Source organism: Pristiophorus japonicus, chromosome 17 (assembly GCF_044704955.1).
Source record: "Pristiophorus japonicus isolate sPriJap1 chromosome 17, sPriJap1.hap1, whole genome shotgun sequence".
In the NCBI taxonomy this organism is placed as follows: domain Eukaryota; kingdom Metazoa; phylum Chordata; class Chondrichthyes; family Pristiophoridae; genus Pristiophorus; species Pristiophorus japonicus.
In genome coordinates, this window is record NC_091993.1 from 37,830,155 (window position 1) to 37,851,972 (window position 21,818).

Below are 21,818 nucleotides of genomic sequence, written 5' to 3' on the forward strand. Positions count from 1 at the left end.
GGCGAAACCCCGAGTGCAAAGGACGGGAAAATCCACACAGACTCACCAGAATTATATCAGGGATTAAAGGGTTGTATAAACCAGGCTTGTGTTCTTTTGAGTTTAGAAGGTTGAGGGGCGATCTAATCAAGGGTGTTTAAAATGATAAATAGGTAGATACAGAGAAATGATTTCCTCTGGTGGGGGAATCCAGAACAAGAGGGCGTAATCTAAAAACTGGAGCTAGGAGGGAAATAAGTAAAGGTAGTGGCAATCTGAATTTCTATCCACCCCCCAATGTCCCCCCCCCCCGCAAAAAAAGACGGCTGTGGATGCTGGGTCAATGGAAATGTTCAGGATTGAGATCGCTAGATTTTTGCTGGGTGGGTGAAAGAAAGAAAGAAAGACTTGGATTTATATAGCACTTTTCACGACCATCGGACGTCTCAAAGCGTTTTACAGCCAATGAAGTACTTTTGGAGTGTAGTCACTGTTGTAATGTGGGAAACACAGCAGCCAATTTGCGCACAGCAAGCTCCCACACACAGCAATGTGATAATGACCAGATAATCAGTTTTTGTTATGTTGATTGAGGGATAAATATTCGCCAGGACACTGGGGATTTAGGGTTAGGATCTTTGAAATAGTGCTATATGGGGCTAGATTTTACACTTTTGTGCAGATTGCCCAAAAATGGTCGTTATTCCCGGTGTGGGCGGTAAAAATGGGTTTTCAGATTGCCGGCTTGTCACCCATTTTCAAAGCCCTAGTCTCCATTTTAAAAATTGGGCATTACTGCGAGCGATGTGAAATGGGCGGTAGCGTTAAATTCTCTGACCTCCTGCCGTAAAGTGTTGTCGTCCTTAGCAATGGCATGGCAACGCTCGATTCCTGCGATTCAGGAGGTCAAGGGTAACCATGACATGTGCAGAAGAGGAGACAGAGAGAGAGGGAGCAGAGAGGGACTGAAAGCGTGTGTGGCTATGGTCTGTGCTTGTTTGGCTGTTGTGGGAGGCACGAGGGAGATTCACCGGCAGCAAAAAGCCTACTAAGCACCACGAACATAGTTGGCACCGAGATTTTGTCCAACAAATAATACATGACTTGGAAGGGATGGAGGAGGCCCTGGAGCTGTTAGCCAGGGACACTGGTGGCAGAGGGCTCCCAGTGGTCAGAGTGCGGCACTGCACCCCAAGGTGCCGCACCCCCATTGCCAACGACACGAGAGCCAGGTTCTGGCTCGGAGCACGTTCCCACCTTGGGACCGTCCTCTCCCGTATCCGTCCAATAAGCGGTTCTGCCGTCATCTCCCACCCCCCAAATAAAGCATAGCCTGAGGAACTCCTCGGCCAGGTGGCTTGGAGTCAGGAGGGGAAGGGGAAGGGGTAGAGGTGTGGAGGAGAAGCGGGGGTGTGGGGGGCGGGGGGAGGAAAGTGAGATGCATGGCCGCAGGTGTTGTCTTGGACATATTTTTAGGTGCTGCTGCTGTGTTGGTGCGAGGGTCGGGGCAAGTGCGAGGGGGCTACCTTGTTCTTTTGCATTGTGTTCTATTTTGCTGGAAATGGGGACCATTGTAAATGTGATACATTTGTTGTGGGCTGAGTTGGGACTGGGGTGGTTTTTACAGATATACTTATGATTTCAGACAAATGATCGGATTAAATGTTTTTTATTTAATATAACCTTATTGCGCATTGGCTCAGATAGCTGCACCGTTACACACTGGTGATTCCTTAACATGAAAGAGTATAATTACACTTAACTTGCATCAGCTTAAACTTTAACTGGCACCAAGGTGATGCCCACCATTGATGTATGACCTGCACATCCAGCAGTGTGTCAGCCTTGTAAATAACACCAATGTTCTTTCAGATAAAGCACTCATTTATGAGCTCCTGACATAAGAGTCTTGCAGCTATGGACCCTTTCCTGCCATCTACAGTGGGGTGGGGGCATGGCTTCAGTGTCAGCCTGATTGTCTGGCCCGATGTCAGCATCCACCTCCTCGTCCTCCTCTTCCTCTTCCTCTCTCTCCTGAGGTGGACCGTCAGACCCTTCTGGCAATTCTTGTCTCCTCCTGATAGCCAAGTTGTGCATCATGGAGCACACCACAACGAATTGAGCTACCTGCTCAGGGTGGTATTGGAGCTCGCCTCCTGAGTGGTCGAGGCATCTAAAGCGCTGTTTCAGCACTCCAATGCTTTTCTCGATGATATTGCGAGTGGCTCTGTGGCTCTCATTGTATCGCCTCTCGGCTTCGGTATGGGCATCACACAATGGGGTCATCAGCCAGGTGGCGAGGCCATATCCTTTGTCACCAAGCATCCAGCATTGACCTGAGCAGTGGTGCAGCAGGGAGGGATTCAAATTCCTGGGGCATTGGAACTGGTTCTGGGGGAGGTGGGACCAGTACAAACCGGACGGCCTGCACCTGGGCAGGACCGGAACCAATGTCCTAGGGGGAGTGTTTGCTAGTGCTGTTGGGGAGGAGTTAAACTAATATGGCAGGGGGATGGGAACCAATGTAGGGAGACAGAGGGAAACAAAAAGGAGTCAAAAGCAAAAGACAGAAAGGAGATGAGGAAAAGTGGAGGGCAGAGAAACCCAAGAAAAAGAACAAAAAGGGCCACTGTACAGCAAAATTCTAAAAGGACAAAGGGTGTTAAAAAAACAAGCCTGAAGGCTTTGTGTCTTAATGCAAGGAGTATCCGCAATAAGGTGGATGAATTAACTGTGCAAATAGATGTTAACAAATATGATGTGATTGGGATTACGGAGACGTGGCTCCAGGATGATCAGGGCTGGGAACTCAACATCCAGGGGTATTCAACATTCAGGAAGGATAGAATAAAAGGAAAAGGAGGTGGGGTAGCATTGCTGGTTAAAGAGGAGATTAATGCAATAGTTAGGAAAGACATTAGCTTGGATGATGTGGAATCTATATGGGTAGAGCTGCAGAACACCAAAGGGCAAAAAACGTTAGTGGGAGTTGTGTACAGACCTCCAAACAATAGTAGTGATGTTGGGGAGGGCATCAAACAGGAAATTAAGGGTGCATGCAATAAAGGTACAGCAGTTATAATGGGTGACTTTAATATGCACATAGATTGGGCTAGCCAAACTGGAAGCAATACGGTGGAGGAGGATTTCCTAGAGTGCATACGGGATGGTTTTCTAGACCAATATGTCGAGGAACCAACAAAGAGGGAGGCCATCTTAGAGAGAGGATTAATTAGCAATGAGAGAGGATTAATTAGCAATCTCGTTGTGCGAGGCCCCTTGGGAAAGAGTGACCATAATATGGTGGAATTCTGAATTAGGATGGAGAATGAAAGAGTTAATTCAGAGACCATTGTCCAGAACTAAAGAAGGGTAACTTTGAAGGTATGAGGCGTGAATTGGCTAGGATAGATTGGCGAATGATACTTAGGGGGTTGACTGTGGATGGGCAATGGCAGACATTTAGAGACCGCATGGATGAACTACAACAATTGTACATTCCTGTCTGGCGTAAAAATAAAAAAGGGAAGGTGGCTCAACCGTGGCTATCAAGGGAAATCAGGGATGGTATTAAAGCCAAGGAAGTGGCATACAAATTGGCCAGAAATAGCAGCGAACCCGGGGACTGGGAGAAATTTAGAACTCAGCAGAGGAGGACAAAGGGTTTGATTAGGGCAGGGAAAATGGAGTACGAGAAGAAGCTTGCAGGGAACATTAAGACGGATTGCAAAAGTTTCTATAGATATGTAAAGAGAAAAAGATTAGTAAAGACAAATGTAGGTCCCCTGTAGTCAGAATCAGGGGAAGTCATAACGGGGAACAAAGAAATGGCAGACCAATTGAACAAGTACTTTGGTTCGGTATTCACTAAGGAGGACACAATCAACCTTCTGGATATAAAAGGGGTCAGAGGGTCTAGTAAGGAGGAGGAACTGAGGGAAATCTTTATTAGTCGGGAAATTGTGTTGGGGAAATTGATGGGATTGAAGGCCGATAAATCCCCAGGGCCTGATGGACTGCATCCCAGAGTACTTAAGGAGGTGGCCTTGGAAATAGCGGATGCATTGACAGTCATTTTCCAACATTCCATTGACTCTGGATCAGTTCCTATCGAGTGGCGGGTAGCCAATGTAACCCCACTTTTTAAAAAAGGAGGGAGAGAGAAAACAGGGAATTATAGACCGGTCAGCCTGACCTCAGTAGTGGGTAAAATGATGGAATCAATTATTAAGGATGTCATAGCAGCGCATTTGGAAAGAGGTGACATGATAGGTCCAAGTCAGCATGGATTTGTGAAAGGGAAATCATGCTTGACAAATCTTCTGGAATTTTTTGAGGATGTTTCCAGTAGAGTGGACAAGGGAGAACCAGTTGATGTGGTGTATTTGGACTTTCAGAAGACTTTCGACAAGGTCCCACACAAGAGATTAATGTGCAAAGTTAAAGCACATGGGATTGGGGGTAGTGTGCTGACGTGGATTGAGAACTGGTTGTCAGACAGGAAGCAAAAAGTAGGAGTAAATGGGTACTTTTCAGAATGGCAGGCAGTGACTAGTGGGGTACCGCAAGGTTCTGTGCTGGGGCCCCAGTTGTTTACACTGTACATTAATGATTCAGACGAGGGGATTAAATGTAGTATCTCCAAATTTGCGGATGACACTAAGTTGGGTGGCAGTGTGAGCTGCGAGGGAGATGCTATGAGGCTTCAGAGTGACTTGGATAGGTTAGGTGAGTGGGCAAATGCATGGCAGATGAAGTATAATGTGGATAAATGTGAGGTTATCCACTTTGGTGGTAAAAACAGAGAGACAGACTATTATCTGAATGGTGACAGATTAGGAAAAGGGGAGGTGCAACGAGACCTGGGTGTCATGGTACATCAGTCATTGAAGGTTGGCATGCAGGTACAGCAGGCGGTTAAGAAAGCAAATGGCATGTTGGCCTTCATAGCGAGGGGACATGGCAAAAGCAACGCTCGGCGCTAAGTGTCCAAAAAATGGGTGTTAGTTTCCATTTTGTGGCTATATGGGCGTTATACCTCATTTCAGCTTTAAAATGTATGTTAAGTGGGCAGTATGCATGCAAAAATAATGGAAAATCTAGCCCATGATCTTTTACGTCCACCTGAGGGAGCAGACAGGGCCTCGGTTTAACGTCTCATCCGAAAGACGGCACCTCCGACAGTGCAGCACTCCCTCAGCACTGCACTGCAGTGTCAGCTTAGATTTTCTGTGCTCAAGTTCCTGGAGTGGGACTTGAACCCACAACCTTCTGACTCCGAGGCGAGAGTGCGCGAGGCGAGGGTAAGGATATTAAAGGACATGGAGCAAAGCAGCTTAAATGGAGAAGCCATGATCTAGTTAAATAGCAAAACAGGCTCTGGGGGCTGAATCACCATCTGCAAAAGGATAGTGGGAGTCATCAAGTGACATTTCTTTCACCAAAAACCTGCTTACTGACACTTAATTTGATTTCTGTCAGAATTACTCACCTAACTACCTCATCACAGCCTTGCAGCAGAAATGACACAGGAGCTGAATGCCAGAAAGTGAGCTATCCTTGATCCAAAGGCAGCATTCGACCAAGGAGCGTGCCAAGGGAAACAAGAGCTTGCATTTATATAGCACCTTTCATGATCTCCGCACATCTCAAAGCATGTTACAGCCAATAAAGTACATTTGAAGTGTAGTCACTGTGGTACAGCAGCCGATTGCCATGGGACCTTTTACATCCACTCCGACAGCAAGCTCCCACACATAGCGATTAAATAAATGACCAGATCATCAGTTTCAGATGTTGGTTGGGATAATGTCAGCCAGGACACCAGGAGAAATGCTTTGTACTGCTGTGGAATCGTTTACCTCCACCTGAGAGGGCAAACAGGGCCTGAAATGTCAGTCTGGATTATGTGCTTAAGCCACTGGAGTGGGGCTTGAACCTACGGAGCCCTTACAAGGCTGAGGGCAATGGGGTTCAAAGGGTAAACCATCCAGCAGCTGCAGTTACACCTGACTCAAAAGGAAGCTGGTTGTGGTTGTCGGAGGCAAACCATTACAACCCAGGACATCACTGTAGGAGTTCCTCAACCAAGCAGCCATTACCCAATCATTATCTTCTGTTCCAATAATAACCGCCCTCCATCAAAAGGGGAAAAGTTGCACTATTCATTGGCAATGCCAGTGTTCAGCTCCATTCACAATTCTTTTGAGAATGACGTAGCCCATGTTGACCTTCTGCGGACTCCAGGACAAATCTGGACTTGGGCTGACAACAGGCAGGTAATACTTGCACCATGTAACTGGTAGATAATCTTTACCTCCATTCACGATAAAGGCAAGCCATCTCTCAAGCTTCAGCGGCACCACCATTACCAAGTCCTCCATCAGCAACATCCCCGGAGTCACCAGAAGCTTAACTGGGCCAGTCGTATTAACACCACAGACACAAAAGCAGGACTGGTACTTTCCTACCAGTGGCTCACCTCCAGACCCCTCAATACCTCTCCACTACCCACAAGGCTCAGGGGAAGAGTTTAATGGAATACTCACCACTTGCCTGGCTGGATGCAGCCACACCAACACTGAAGAACCTCTCTACCATTCACGAGGCAGCAGTTCTCTTGATCGGTGCCCCCTGCCACTCTACTTAATATCCTCAGGTCGGGGTCGCCACACTGCTCCAGGGGCTGCCGCTCACCCTACACTGCGATATGTGTGCGCACTGGGTCCGTGCATCAGAGCTGCTCTCCAGTCGTCTTGGTTAACCCTTGCCACTGGACCAAGACCTAGCTTGGACAAGCCCGTGTGGTGGCTGGTGTGCAACGGCCACCCCATGTTAAAAAAATCCATGCATAGGCATCTTCCACCCTTCAGGCCTGGAATATTAGATCCTTCATTGAAACACCTGTGAACTCATCGAACTCATCCCTTTTTTGGCGTGGAAGCAAGTCATCCTCAATTCAAGGGACCGCCTAAGAAGAAGAACTTAATATCCAGCCCTCCACCAACAGTGCGGTCTGGCTGCAGGGTGCATTGCAGCAACTCACCAAGCACCACGTTCCTCCCCCGTGACTTCTGCAATGTTGTGGCACCTGTCTCCAGCTTCTTGATTGACCTCTCAGTCAAAGACATCAGCATTCTAAGCTGCAGCCAGGCCTTTAAATGAACTCACTATTCACTTCACGAATGCCCTCTAGCCTAAAAGGTGGACACCTCTAAATTCTATTTATAATGTCCTGTCCTCGTAAAGCTTCACCTCCACGAGAGAGAGTCACTATTCATTAATTAAGAAGATAATTGCTGTATTCACCTGTGTTGTGAATCCCCTGGGAGGATAGACGCACCAATGTCAGTGTCCTCGACCAGGCCAACATTCCCAGCATCGAAGCACTGACCACACTCGACCAGCTCTGTTGGGCGGGGGCCACATTGTCTGCATTTCCGGCACAAGACTCCCAAAGCAAGCGCTCTACTCGGAACTCCTACACGGCAAGCGAGCCCCAGGTGGGCAGAGGAAACGTTTCAAGGATACCCTCAAAGCCTAGTTGATAAAGTGCAACATCCCCACCGACACCCATGAATCCCTGGCCAAAGATCGCCCTAAGTGGAGGAAGAGCATCCGGGAGGGCACTGAGCACCTCGAGCCTCGTCGCCGAGAGCATGCAGAAAACAAGTGCAGGCTGTTATATATGTATACTTGTATTTACTCTGTCCAGCCACCAAAGGGCTCATCCCCTGGAGTCCCAAGGGATCCCATAATCCCTTGGGAGCTCAGGTATTTAAGGAGGCGTCACAGGTTGGAGAGGCACTCTGGAGACCTGCAATAAAAGACTAAGGTCACACTTTACTTTGAGCTCACAGTATTCAGACTGACTCTTTCTCCATACACAACAGGCAGCGGAAACAGTGGGCAGCAAACCAGACTCCCCACCCACCCTTTCCTTCAACCACTGTCTGCTCCACCTGTGATAGAGACTGTCATTCCCGTATTGGACTGTACAGTCACTTAAGAACTCACTTTGAGATTGGAAGCAAGTCTTCCTCAATTTCGAGGGACTGCCTATGATGATGATGAAGAATACTTGGGTGCCTCTGAAGTATGTGACTGGACATGAATGAGCACCAATAAGGCTTTTAGTGTACACGTCCTCCATAAACTTGTCACGCTCCTTTAGGGAAGAGGAACTGTTTTAACCAAAATAAAACATTTGTTTATGGTATACTATTCATCCAACATCCTTTTGTGATGAGAATCGAATATGAAACTCAAATGAGTATCTCCGTGTTTTAGCAAATTGCACCCAAAATATGACCAGAATATTGTTTTACATTATGTTTTTAACCTTTGAGTATTTGGCTGTGTTATGCACAAGTTAAACTTGGTGTTGTCCATACGTGTGCATTTTTGATCCAAGAATCCGCCATTAATATTTATACTTTACTGTTCTTTTGCTCTGCCTCTGCTGTTCCCCCTGAGTTCTACCTTGCACTCCTTCCTTCTCGGGCTGATGGGCAGTCTGCACAGTTCACTTCCAGCCTGGAAAGTGCTGTTGCACATATGCGGGAGGCTCGCGAAAGGGAAATAAAATGGGGAAAGAAAGAGATAACATCATGGTTTTTGGAAAATGTACGATTGGATTATGAATTTTGATAGCTATTTTTGAATTCAGCAGCTGTTCTTCAAGCAAGGGAAACTTGATTATGTCAAAAACTATAAATGCTACAATTCAGTCCTGGGGAGCTAAGTCATGGGAAAAATTAGTTTCACGTCCAAGAAGCATTCTAACAGATGGGACAGTTTAGAACCCTTTTTGTATCCCTGCTCAGTAGGACAGTGACTTTCAGGGCTCACACTATTTAGTGCTGTACAAAATAGCAGCATTTTATTCCCCAAAATAACATCAGCTCAGGATTCCTGCACTGTCTCCTAATGGATAATATAGACATAGGCCTCGTTAATATAGTCCATTAGTGCTGCCAGCAGTTATTCTCTCCCTCCAGTGTTGTGCAGGCCACAGTTCTGCAGGACTGATAACATCACTGGAGAGCTACCGTAACTGTTATAATATACTGACATTCTTAGCCTAGAAATCACCATTTGTATCACATAGTTGTATGGTGTTCCTTTGTCCTATATTTTAATGTTTGCAGTGACCTAGTTATTCTCAACACTAATGTGTGTCTCAAGTTTTTGAGGAAAAAAAATGAAATTATGGCTAAACTTTAAAATTGGTTAAACTTTAATATTTTAATAGAGAATTTGATAGTTCCTTTAAAAAAAGAGGAATCTGAAAAGTATGGGTAGTGAGGAGAGTGGGATTAGACCAGATGGCTCATGTGGAGAAAAATACCTGTACACACATTCTATGGACTGAATAACCTGTTTCCGTACTATAACATTCTGTGATTCTACTCAATTAACATCGAAGCTCATACGACAAAAATAGGGGTTGTGGCTTTGGTGTTGAAAAGTTATAATAATAAATGTAGTTAGGCTTAAGATGGAGGCAGCTCCTTCAAGTGAATGACTCTCTCTAGGGGAACTATGTCATTAAAATATTAATGTATATGCAATTTAATATATATTCTCTGATTTTGGTCCTATTTGGAGATGTCTCAGGGATGAGACATAGCCCCCAATTCAGTGTCCCACTCTTTATTCAAATGTGAAGACTGTTTGGGGCCAAAATTGCCCACCGCTGGAAACGGGGCGCACCTACCCTGTTTCTGTTGTTTTTGTGGGTGCGGTGGCCTCTTGAGCGAAATTTCGCTCTTTGGCTTTTTTTTCCAGCGGCCCGGAAGTCGATCATAATGGGGGCGGAAGTGCGGTGGTGAGCGGAAGTTCGCATACTAGAGGGGGGCGGGTGTAGTGACCGCCGCTGTCACCCATCAGCATTGCGCTGATGACGTCATCACGGCGCTGCATCACCACGGTTCTCCCCTTCATTTAAAGGGGAGAGCCTGCGCGATTGTTGACATTCGGTCCACTGGGCCACCAGGGAGGGTTTCGGCCGGGCCAGCGGCCTGGCACCGAAGAGGCCCGGCCAAATTCGGTGGCATGGTTTTTGGCCCGACATGGCAGCCGACCGATTTTAAAAAAAAACATGGTGGCAGTGGCAGTGGGTCCTCCACTTTAATGGGAGCCGCACCGTCATTTTAGAAGGACTCATAGCTCAGTGCACCTACACAAAAAGCTACTTTTGGCACTGCGCGGCGGGAGCAAGATTTTTTTTGTGGAATTTTGCCATCGGAGGGGAACATCGGTGGTGCACTCTGATGACACATTTAGGATGGATCGGCAGCAGAGGAGCAGCAGTGGGGGAGCGGGTCACCGCCGGGATACCGCAGGAGCGGAATTTTCAAGATGGCGGCCGTTACACGAGAAATCGGCGGCTTTTGTACTCCCCAGGGTGGCCACTGATTTCCGGCGGTAACAGGCCTTAAGTGAAGAGGCAATTTGATGACAATGATCTTGCTGCTACATCGAGGAAACTAACTGAATAAATGTCTTGGGCCCAGCTTCTAGTGTCTACTCCTGTGAAGGTGTCTGTCTGCCGAGGCATATTGAGATTTGGGGGCTCACATATTGTGTGTGTGATAACCTCACCTCAAAGGCCCACGTGAAGGTTGCATTGTGTTGACCAAGGAATGCAATAAAGTTGCTCTGGTCCCATTCCAAAAAAAAAACAATAGCAGAAAAGCTGTAAGCAGTATTTGTGGTACAATACGAACATAACCACACAAAGACTGACATCTGAAAAAGATCAATTCACCACTTGTGGACAGCTGCTTGACCTCGCACGTATTTCTTATTCTGGATAATATTATGCATTGTGCTTTGGCTTGCAAAAAAATCTATTTAATTGCAACTAAATCTAGTCAGGACCTGCCAATCAGTTACCTTTGAAAGGCAGTGACTGTTATGGAGGCAAAGGTGGCAACCAATGTACATAAATGAATGACCAGTTAATCTGGTTTTTGTGCTGCTGGTTGAAGGAGAATTATCGGCCAGGACACTGGGGAGAATCCCTGTTCCTCTTCGAGTAATGTCAAGGGATTTTTGTTACATTCTCCTGAACAGTCAGACAGAAAGTTGGTTTAAGATTTTATGCACAAGACGGCACCTTCGACAATGCCGCTCTCTAGTTGGTCATTCGTGATCAGGCTTCCTTGTTGGACCCGGGTTATACTAGTGCAGCACAGTAGCGTTTAAAAGATGCGGATTTCAGTTCGTAAGAGACATGGTCAGCATATGGAAACTCTTGCCGAGCTATTTGCATGAGGGAAAAGGTCTTTGTCCTGAACCCGAGCCGGAACAGCATGTACTTGTTGAAATCACTTTTTTTGCACTTTTGTTAGTCTTAGCAGCAACATTAACCATGTTTTTATAGCTTGTAAATTACTCTGAGCAGGCTTATTGTACTTATCACTTCGCACATAAGGCTGGAAATTTCTGTAAGTCACTTTATGGTATATGCATTCAATATACTTGTATTAAATTCTTTGTTCCACTGACTTGAGGAAAGAAAATGAATTAGTGCCTCCATCAAAGGAATTTGATACAAACATGTTGGGTGCTCAGACCATAACATCTCTCGCAGTAATTTGAGGGTTTATGCACCATGGTATTCTATTAAAATGTACAAGGCTTTAAAGCTTTTATATCTATATTGTTTAGTTAAACCCAGATGATGCAGAAAGAACAAACTTGTATTTACACGACACTTTATCAAATCCTCAGGGTGTATCAAAGTGTTTCACATCAGAAGAATTACTTTGTGAAATGTAATTGTTATGTCGACAAATGCTGCAGCTAATTTGTGCAAAGCAAAGTCACAGATAAATAACTGGTTCATCTGTTTCTGGTTGTGGGAGGAATGCTGGCAAGGAAACTGGAGAAACTCCCTACTTGTTCGAATAGTGCTGTGGGATCTTTCACATCCACCTAAATAGGCAGACGGGGGCCTCGGTTTAATATCTCATCAGACAAATGGCTCCAAATAATGGCACCTCTGGCAATGTAGCACTCCCTCAGTACTGCACTGGAATGTCAGTCCAGATTATGAGTTTGAGTCCTGGGGATGGGCGCGAACACACAAGCTAGTCGGATCAGAGGCAAAAGCGTTACCAACTGAGCCAATCCGACACTTGGATAATCATTAGAATGTTGATGACTTTGGACTAAGCAATGTAGCTACGTTTATCAAAATAAACATATAAATTGCTAGCAATTAGGCTTGACTTGGACCACCCCATATACACGTGTAAGCTTTTACTAAGATGAAGGCGTCCTTAAAGATCCGTGCAGCCGAAGCATTCTTCTCACATAGTTGATGCTGATTCTTTGACTTTCTTTAATAATGCTGTGAAACTCTCCAGAAATTAAATTGTACTTTAGACGTTCCAAGCAAATTAATAGTCAAATAAAGGGAGCTGCGTTGTGACAGAATGAGGCCAACTTCAAAATGTAAAGGGTAACGTAAAAATAAACAGAATTGCTGAAACCTGAGCTTGTATACTGTCGGCTTTAGCCTTCTCTTGACTGTGATATTTTTGTTGGCAGGTGGTAGGCTGCGATCGGCAACTTGGGAGTAAAGCCAAGGAAGACAACTGTGGAGTTTGCGCAGGCAGCGGTTCAACATGCAGACTTGTACGAGGACAGTCCAAATCACACGTGTCTCCTGAAAAATGTGCGTCTTATGATTTTATGTTGTTAAAAGTTTTACGTCACCCGCCTGTTAACAAAACATTTATCCCACAACTTCAATTAGCACAGAGCATGACATTTATTTGATAAGGAAAATTATTGATGATGGCGTTGGTGCTTTTTCAGCTTGTCTGGTGCGTAATGTTTCTTTTAAGCCCGGCCAACAACCGAGTGAGTAAGAGCACTGGCCTCGCACCGAGCAGTACAAAGTAGAAGATCCCAACTTTTGATTCTCTTTATTGCGTTAGCACATCTCCGGGAAGGAGAGTATGATTTGTGGGCAGGAGAGGGGGAATGGCAAGGGTATTACAATTGGCCTTAGCACTTTAAATTTTTTTCTATTTATTCGTTCGTGGGATATGGGCGTTGCTGGCAAGGCCGGCATTTATTGCCCATCTGTAATTGTCCTTGAGAAGGTGAGCCAGCTTCTCGAATCATTGCAGTCCATGTGGTGAAGGTACTCCCACAGTGCTGACTTTGTAGTAGTGGTTTAGTACAACTGAGGGGCTTGCTGGGCCATTTCAGAGGGTAGTTAAGAGTCAGCCACATTGCTGTGGGTCTGGAGTCACACATACACCAGACTAGGTAAGGATGACAGATTTCTTTCTCTAAAGTACATCAGTGAACCAGATGAGTTTTTAACAACAATCCTGTAGTTTCATGGTCACCATTACTGATACTAGCTTTTTTTTTTAAACTCCAAATTTATTTAATTAACTGAATTTAAATTCCCGAGCTGCCATGATGGGATTTGAACTCATGCCTCCAGATTGTGAATCTAGGTCTCTGGATTGATAGTCCAGTAACATAACCACTATGCCAGCATCCTAGTCTGTTGGTTCCCGCTGAAAAATATATATGTGCATACATTGGGTAAGAAAAGCATCAAGCCGAACTGTGACGCGTTCCCTTGTGTAGACTCAGAATTTAAGAATACCACTGTACCCCAGCAAGCAAGAGTTAGCACCTGCAGAAGACGAGCAAGGGAAAGAAATAGCAAATAGAAATGTCAACCCTCTCTGCATTTTTTATGGCATAACACAGATAAAATGTTTCACTTTGGCGGTGTAACGAGTAACCAACAGGGCCACATTCCCGCCGGAGTTCTGCTGGAGTTACGGTGGGAGTCTGGTCGAACTGCTCCGAAAATGGCTGGGAGTTGGATATGCCGGGCCCCGACCTTAGTCAGGAAATTCCAGTGGGCTGTGTAAGGAGTTGAAGCATCTGCCCGCTCCTTACAAAGCTGCCCATGTCCGAGGGATTCCGTATGCTGGGAGTTCCCGCTTCCCTTGTCCTTGAGGGACCTCGTGTACGATTGCAGACTGGAACGGCAAGTGAGGTGGTGTGGGACTGCGGCCTGCTGATTTTTTTCAGGCCAAACTGTTTTTGAAACTTTTTTAGTTCATTTAGAGGAAAGGAAATCAAACTTAACGACTCTTTTAGGGATATTAACTTCTATTTAGAATGGATTTGCCAACTTATATTGAGGTTTTGTTAGAGCACACACACGCTATTTGTGCTTCATGTGTTTGTATGTGTAAGGGAAGAGAAAGGGGACACTGTTCTGATTACACACCTGCTACAGCTTTTTGTTTGGTCTTCGATGAACTTTGCAAAGTGTATTCAGCTGAACCCAACGAACAATTAGCAAAGGTCAGTGCTAATTGCTTACACCTGTGAGAGAGCTTCTAATTTCTGTGACACAGTAGAGAGCAAGTTGAACAGTTTCTTTCCCCATTCTAATTTGATTTCTTTTATTAAAAAAAAAGTTCCAGTTTTGAAAGCCAACAAAGGCTTCTTGTGTAAAGTAGGAAAGGATCGGAGGGTAGGAAACAGAGCGAAGGAGGGAAAGTGGGTAAGGGTGCCTCTGACCTCTCATCAACCACCCTTAGGGCCAGCAAGTAGGAATGCGGTGGTGAATGGAGTACATAAGGTTGAGCTGAGTGACAGCAGAGTGAGGAGAAGCAAAGGATACAGGGGTCGGGTAGATAGTTCAATGGGGAAGATGTAGTGGTTATGATGGGATGATCAGAAGGAAAACCGGTCAGGGGGAAAGCGATATGAGAGGGGCTATTGGATGGGGGAAGCATGAGTGATTGGGGGAAGGGAGCCACTGAGGGTCACGTTTTCTCTGCAGCCTCACCATACCCCCAAAGGCAGCCTACTGCCATTCATGACTCTCTGCCCTGCCACAACACCAATCCAAAAGAAAAGAAGATAAAGTTGAATTTGGAAAGCAAACAAATCCTCTTTGAGAGAGGCAGACAGAGAGGCAGAAGAAGACAGAGAAAGAAACAAATAGTGAAGGGGAAACCAGCTGAAGAGAGAGAGGGAGAAACAAAGCCATTAGAGATGGCTGAGAGTCACTGTGGTTTCCAACTTCTTGTGCTTAACGCCACAAGAGATTGCCTCGTAATATATTAAAAACAGTATGTGTTACGTGTGTTTTGTCCATCATACTGTCTCTTTACAAATTACAATGTCACACTTGTACTTGATTCGTTCAAATTTAATTTTTGTTAAACAGACAAATCACAACTCTACAGGTAGGCATGGTAACAATGAGCAAATCACAACTCATCAGGTAGGTATGGTAACAATGAACAAATAGCAAGCAGGAATGGAAACCAGCGCAGTCAGTAACAGGGAAAGGAGAAGACAAACCAATCAAATCGCTCTTTTTTTTGTTGTTGTTGCTTTCAGCTGACAGTCTTTTCTTCAGCTAGCTACTGGATGCATATAAAAATAACATTTATAATCTTAACAAACTTATGCATAAAATTCCCCAATTCGTCTGTTAGAAACACATTTATTAAATGTTGGGCTCTGAGGCCTAACATCCTTTAAGAGCCTGGGACTTTAGTGTGGCTCTAAGGCTGCTGCCCATGCTCATATTATGGCTATAATTCAGCGTGGCCTGAGTAACACCGTGGGGCTGTTTTTTTTAAGTACCTGCCTGGAATCCTTTATGCTGCTTTCCCCACTGAACTTTGCCTGAACTTTCCCAATCTCAGCCACATCCTTCAGGGCCATTTTGAACTGTTTCTGGCCTGTTGGGCTCATTTCTGGCCCAAAGTCAGTTCTCTGCACTACATGGAGTTTACACCATCATCGCAATTGCAATTTTCCAGTAGAAATTTCCCCCTCATTCCCCACCCCAGCTTTCGCTAGCCCGAGAATTTCAAAATCAGTACCTCAACTAGTGATCAACTTAGATTGAGAACTGAATCTGGGAACTTTCGGTCATTCGTCTCACATCAGGATTCTAGGAAGGAAGCTCAATCTATTTTTATAGTAATTATTTTTAAATCCATAGCTAAAATGTAACTTTTCTTCATGTGAGAAGTGACAAAGATTTTTCATTTTTTGGTTTTAAATTCTAGTATATTATAATAGTGTTAAAAATCTACAAGGTTCCACAAGATTCTTCTATTTTTGGAGTAAATCCTAAATCAGTCAACTAATCAATCAGTTGGAAACTACAGTGACTCTCAGCCATCTCTAATGGCTTTGTTTCTCCCTCTCTCTCTTCAGCTGGTTTCCCCTTCACTATTTGTTTCTTTCTCTGTCTTCTTCTGCCTCTCTGTCTGCCTCTCTCAAAGAGGATTTGTTTGCTTTCCAAATTCAACTTTATCTTCTTTTCTTTTGGGTTGGTGTTGTGGCAGGGCAGAGAGTCATGAATAATTAATCTTATTTCACAAAATCATTCGAACGTTGTTGTAACTCTCTCAATACATGCACATCCTACATAGGGTTTCTTGTCACAGACAAAAGGTGCAGTGAGCTTTACATTTATTATCCATTACCTAAACTACTTTTTAACCGCCTCTCCAAAGACTGTTGTGATTAAAATTAATAGATTTTATTTTCATTTGTCATATCCTTGATCGAGCTCCTGCAAATGGGTTTTACTTGTGTTTTGCGGCAAAAGAAAGTCTTTTCACTTTTGATTTTTTCAGTGAATGGCTGAGCTAACCAGACTGGGAAGGCCTCAGGTTTGATCTCTGGTCTTTGCTGAGTTAGCTAATCTAATTCGGGTTGGCAGGAGGAATGGTACAATTTACCTCTTCATCCCGGGTTTTGGCGGGGGAGCGGAAAATAAAAGAAAGAAAAGCAGTCAAGGCACCGGCTTCTGATCACCCTCCAGCAACTCCTGATGCACATGCCCGTGTGTGAATGTTGGGCGGATGCAGAATTAGAATGGAACCCAGCAACAAATCCAGATGGAAAGGGAATGAATCTAGAACTGGGAAGTAAATAAATAAAATAGATGCGCAAGTGTCTGCTTGTCGATCTTTAAGTTGTGGAACGATAGGTGCAAAAGCTTAACTTGTTGATCCGAAATTCATCTTTGAAAGATTCATTTTAAACTGCTTCGTGCCTCACTGAAATAAGAGGGAAGAGGAATTTCACTTTAATAAGAAAGTGTTTGTATCTGGTATCCCACCGCATAATTTCCAGCCCAATTTGATATGACTGGAGTCCGTATTTCTAAAAAGTAACCTAAAAATAAAGACAGTGAGTAGTGACTGCCAGATTCACATAATGTTCCAATCATTTTGGTTGTGAAGGTGAACAGCAAGCCCATGGGTTGGAACTATGAAGAAAGTCATCAAGGACATGGAAGACATGGGATTGTTTTCAGTCTTGCAAAACATTGGCATTTTTCATTCATGAGATCACTAAAAAATACTCTTTATGCTGCATCAGACTGAAATTTAGCCTGAAGCAACCCTGCTGTAACACTGCAATAGATTTTCTGATTATTGGGTCTGTCCCGATGATTAACAAGATTCTTATGGTTCAATACTACCGGTGTTTGTAATAATTCAGGCATTTCATTTATTTCCCCCACTGTGAGTCTAATATGATTGTAAATAGAGTGCAGGGTCCATTTCTACCCATCATTCCCTGTATGCGATGGCAAGTTGTACAACCACCTCACTACATGCATTTCAAACAGGCGTGCTGAAGCAATCAACAGTAAAGAGGCATAGATTCCAGAAACACCAAGTGTAGAATGATTCTCAAGCTGTTATACATTTACAGTGTAATTTTATTACACCTTTACATTAATTGGCTCCATGGCGAGTTTTATATTACTGCCTGCAAACAGCTAAGATGACTATGTGCTGTGTTCTGTTTAAGTGACACCAATATTATGGTTTAAAACTTGTATACCTGACCATACATTGAAATCTGATCCGTTTTTTAAATAAATTTCAATTGTACAAAAGTTTTATCCATTTTGAAACACCTTAACATGTGTAGAATTTTTTTTTTTGCATATTTAAAAGTTATTTTCAAGATATAATGTAAACACAACTTTATTTCCATAAAAGCTTGCCATGTACCTCCAACGTCCTGGTATGGAATCTGGCACAACCTCAACCTTGCTAAGTGCTATGATGAGTGAAAACAGAAATGGCAATCTTAGTACTTAATGTCAAGGGTAATAACGAGAAGGAGCAGCAGGAATTTGACAACTTTTTTTTCAGATGCAAGATTGTGGCAGCAAAACTGGATTGGAACTTTTTTTTTCCCCCCCAAAAGCCAAAATGAAGCAGATGCGTGATTAGTGATGCAGTTACCTAACCCATTCCCAGACGTTGGGATTTTAACATAATCAAATAATATGGTTATCAGATGTTGCAGTCCAAAGAATACAAGGTTATTTTTCATGAAAAAAATTTTGTTATTCTGCCCTGGTAAGTAAAGCACTCAGCAGCACTGTCCAAAAATTAATGGTTGACTGACAGCCTCACAAACCATTTGTACCTTGAATGTGTTGAACCTAGTTCTTGAAACGTAGCGATCTCACTTTGTTTTTTTTATCTGCTAAATGTATGGCAAAGCAATCATTGCTAATGACTTATTGCAAATCATGCTTGCTGCTGTCACAATTTGGATTCAATAGGTACTCGAGCTGTAGATTGAAGCCACAGACAAGCTCTGGCTTAGATTGATCCCTTGTGTTCTGGGTAGCCGCCAGAACCAGCTTCAATGTAGTATGGTGCGGAATCATACTTTCTGACACTCTTGACAGTTCACGTCTAAAACAAAGTGTCATGTGAATATCCAGGGAAGTGAAAGCCATTCAGTGTGATGGATTAGTAAATGCTAACTGCCAGTCGATGCACATCAGACACGCAACTGATTTTCATTTCTGTAACCATTCAGTGGAAGACACAGTGATTGCAGTTCCATATGGGAGTCGCCATGTGAAAATCACAGTGAAGGGACCTGCCCACCTTTGTAAGTTTGATTTTTCAAATGCTTTTCCTTGACTACGTAATGTGGGGAAATATAAATAAAGCTTTAATAAATACAAAAAGGCAAAAATAGGAATTGCACAATGTGCCTCCTTATCCTTGAGCAGGTACTCACTTTCATGCTGTCACTCAATTTTGATTAAGCAATAGCCCTTTATTGCTGCACTGACTAGGGTAGTTGTATTCTGACAAATAATAGGAACTGTGTCAGTGTTGATACAAAAGCATCTTCAAATGTCGCAATTATTTTCTAAACACTGACTCAATGCAAAAACACCTGTTGGTGTTAACACTAACTGTGATATTTGGGGAAAGTACGTTGAAAAATGTCAATACCTTGAGGCCTACTAACAACATTTAAATAATTTAAATCCTTCGATCATCTACCTGATAAATTCTATAATTGTTGTACAAAGCCTGTCAATGTCACGCATGTCTGTTCAATGATTATAACATCCGTTATCCATAAAAGCACATTGTTTTCTGCCTTACAGATGCACCCCTCAACAATTTCAATTTCTACTTAACTGAATCCTTGGAAAACATGTATAGTTCTAAAATCGTTTAAATGTAATTTGTTCCAGTGGTGGTGATTCAATTTTTTTCTGATCTGAACTTTAGATTTTCTAACCGTTGTGCAATTTAAACTTCTCCCCATTGTTCCAAGTCCAAGGCCGCAGACTATTCCATGACGGAGAAAGCAGCTGGGTGACCTGTTACCAGGCCCCTGGTAATGTCTATCGTAAGCCAGGCCCTGGGAGGTTCTTCGTCCTCTAGAAATATCTATCTGCTCCCTCTTCGTGACCCTCCCAGACAGCCAAACTAACTAAAATAAAAACAGGAAATGCTGGGAAAAAAAACTCAGCAGGTCAGGCAGCAACTGTGGAGAGAGAAATCGAGTTAACGTTTCGGGTCGGTGAATTGTTATTTCAGGTTTCCAGCATCTGATCTTTGCTTTTGTTGTAGGCAACCTAACTATCCAGGAATGTTGGAGAACAGGAAGGGTAATGTGCATCCTACCATTGACTTGAGTTAACTGGGTAACAGTGAGTTCAAACTGAGCAGAGTAGTCTTCTTCAAGATTGATTTTCATGGTTTACATTTCCATCTAGCATTTGCAATAAAAGTTGAAGGAATTATTCTGTAGTTTTTTTCAGAAGCATCGTATTATAAATACTGTAAGAAGGATGGCAAAGTGCCTCTCTTTCTCTTTCATAACTGGAGTCTCGTCATCCAAGCATCTTTTCAAGCAACCTTTAATGAAAGGGCAGAGAAAGAAGAGGTTGATGTTAAAGGAATATCTCTTACCGAGCATCTAACTCTGTTTGGTTGAACTTGGTGCTGCATTTCTAGCCTCCATACCTTTCATTTGGTGATTACTGATAGTTGTCCCAATGCAATGACAGTGCATAAGCAAATTTATCGCTGGCAATTACCAATTAGTACTTGCCAAAAGAAGTACAGTTTTGGCCTCCTTATCTAAGGAAGGATATACTTGCCTTGGAGGCGGTGCAATGGAGGTTCACTAGATTGATTCCTGGGATGAGAGGGCTGTCTTATGATGAGAGATTGTGTAGATTGGGCCTATACTCTCTGGTGTTTAGAAGAATGAGAGGTGATCTCATTGAAACATACAAGATTCTGAAGGGGATTGATCGGGTAGATGCTGAGAGGTTGTTTCCCCTGGTTGGAGTGTCTAGAACTAGGGGGCACAATCTCAGGATAAGGGGTCGGCCATTTAAGATAGAAATGAGGAGGATCGCTTTTACTCAGGGTATTGTGAATCTTTGGAATTCCTTGCCCCGGACGGCTGTGGATGCTGAGTCTCTGAATATATTCAAGGCTGAGATAGATGGATTTTTGGCGTCTAGGGGAAATCAAGGGATATGGAGATCGGGCGGGAGAGTGGAACTGAGGTCGATGATCAGCCATGATCTTATTGAATGGCCTACTCCTGCTCCTAGTTCTCACGTTCTTATGTACCAAAGCTTAAAACTCTAGGTTATTTGTTTCACCATCTCAGACTAATGACTGTGATTGTACACCATACTTTCCTTCAACAACTGTTGCAACAGATTACAATGTAAAAACCACAGCTAAATAGGCACCTAGCTACTAATCACAGACTATGCTAACCTTGATCTAGCCAGTGCCTGACATGGTACCCATTTGTGCCACAACCTCGATACCTGATTCTGCTGACCATCATGGGAGAGTGCTTTCATCTCGGTTATCCAAAGTATTTCTACATTATTAATCCTGCTCACTGGTTAATTCAGCTGAAGACCAGCTGTGGGTGAGGGAAGGAATATCAGATCTGTGTCATGTATTCAACCAGCATTGTAACCCATGTATAATCTGACCTAAGTTGTACACTGTGAGAACAATGACCACTAGGTGGTGAACTTGTGGGAGACACTCCTAACCTGGACCTTCAGATATAAAAGGGCAAGCTCCACCCACTTCCATCACTTGAGTACTATGGAATAAACGACAGGTCACAGACTGACCTGCTCTCAAGCATGGGCCTCGTGTGCATTTATACTGTATAGTAAGGACGTATCAATCTGAATAAGTCAAACTCCTCTGAGTTGAGGAATGTGGTGCAGTGTTCAATGTGGTGCGACTGATTCAGTAAAATGCTTTTGTGGGAATTCCACAGTTATCTCCCTTGCCCAATGGTTGTATGCCTCACGGAAAAGATGAGCCAAAAAAAAAGCAGCACGCGGATTCTACGCAACCCATTGGAAAAAGCAGCCACGATGGGGACAGAGAGCTTCCCCACATTGCTGCAAATTGAACGAAAAGAATAATTGATGTTTGAGGCTAATTAGTGTAGGTTGATAGATTAAACCACTGCAG

General features: G+C 43.8%; 1 protein-coding gene across 1 annotated transcript in view; it reads left to right on the forward strand.

Moving 5' to 3' along the window:
• The window catches only part of LOC139228164 (ADAMTS-like protein 3), a 616,221-nt gene that overhangs the window by 444,738 nt on the left and 149,665 nt on the right, over positions 1–21,818 (forward strand). The window contains exons 7-8 of the mRNA XM_070859351.1: positions 12,541–12,667; positions 18,865–18,939. Of these exons, the coding sequence (XP_070715452.1) occupies positions 12,541–12,667; positions 18,865–18,939 (202 nt within the window). The remainder of the gene's footprint in view (positions 1–12,540; positions 12,668–18,864; positions 18,940–21,818) is intronic.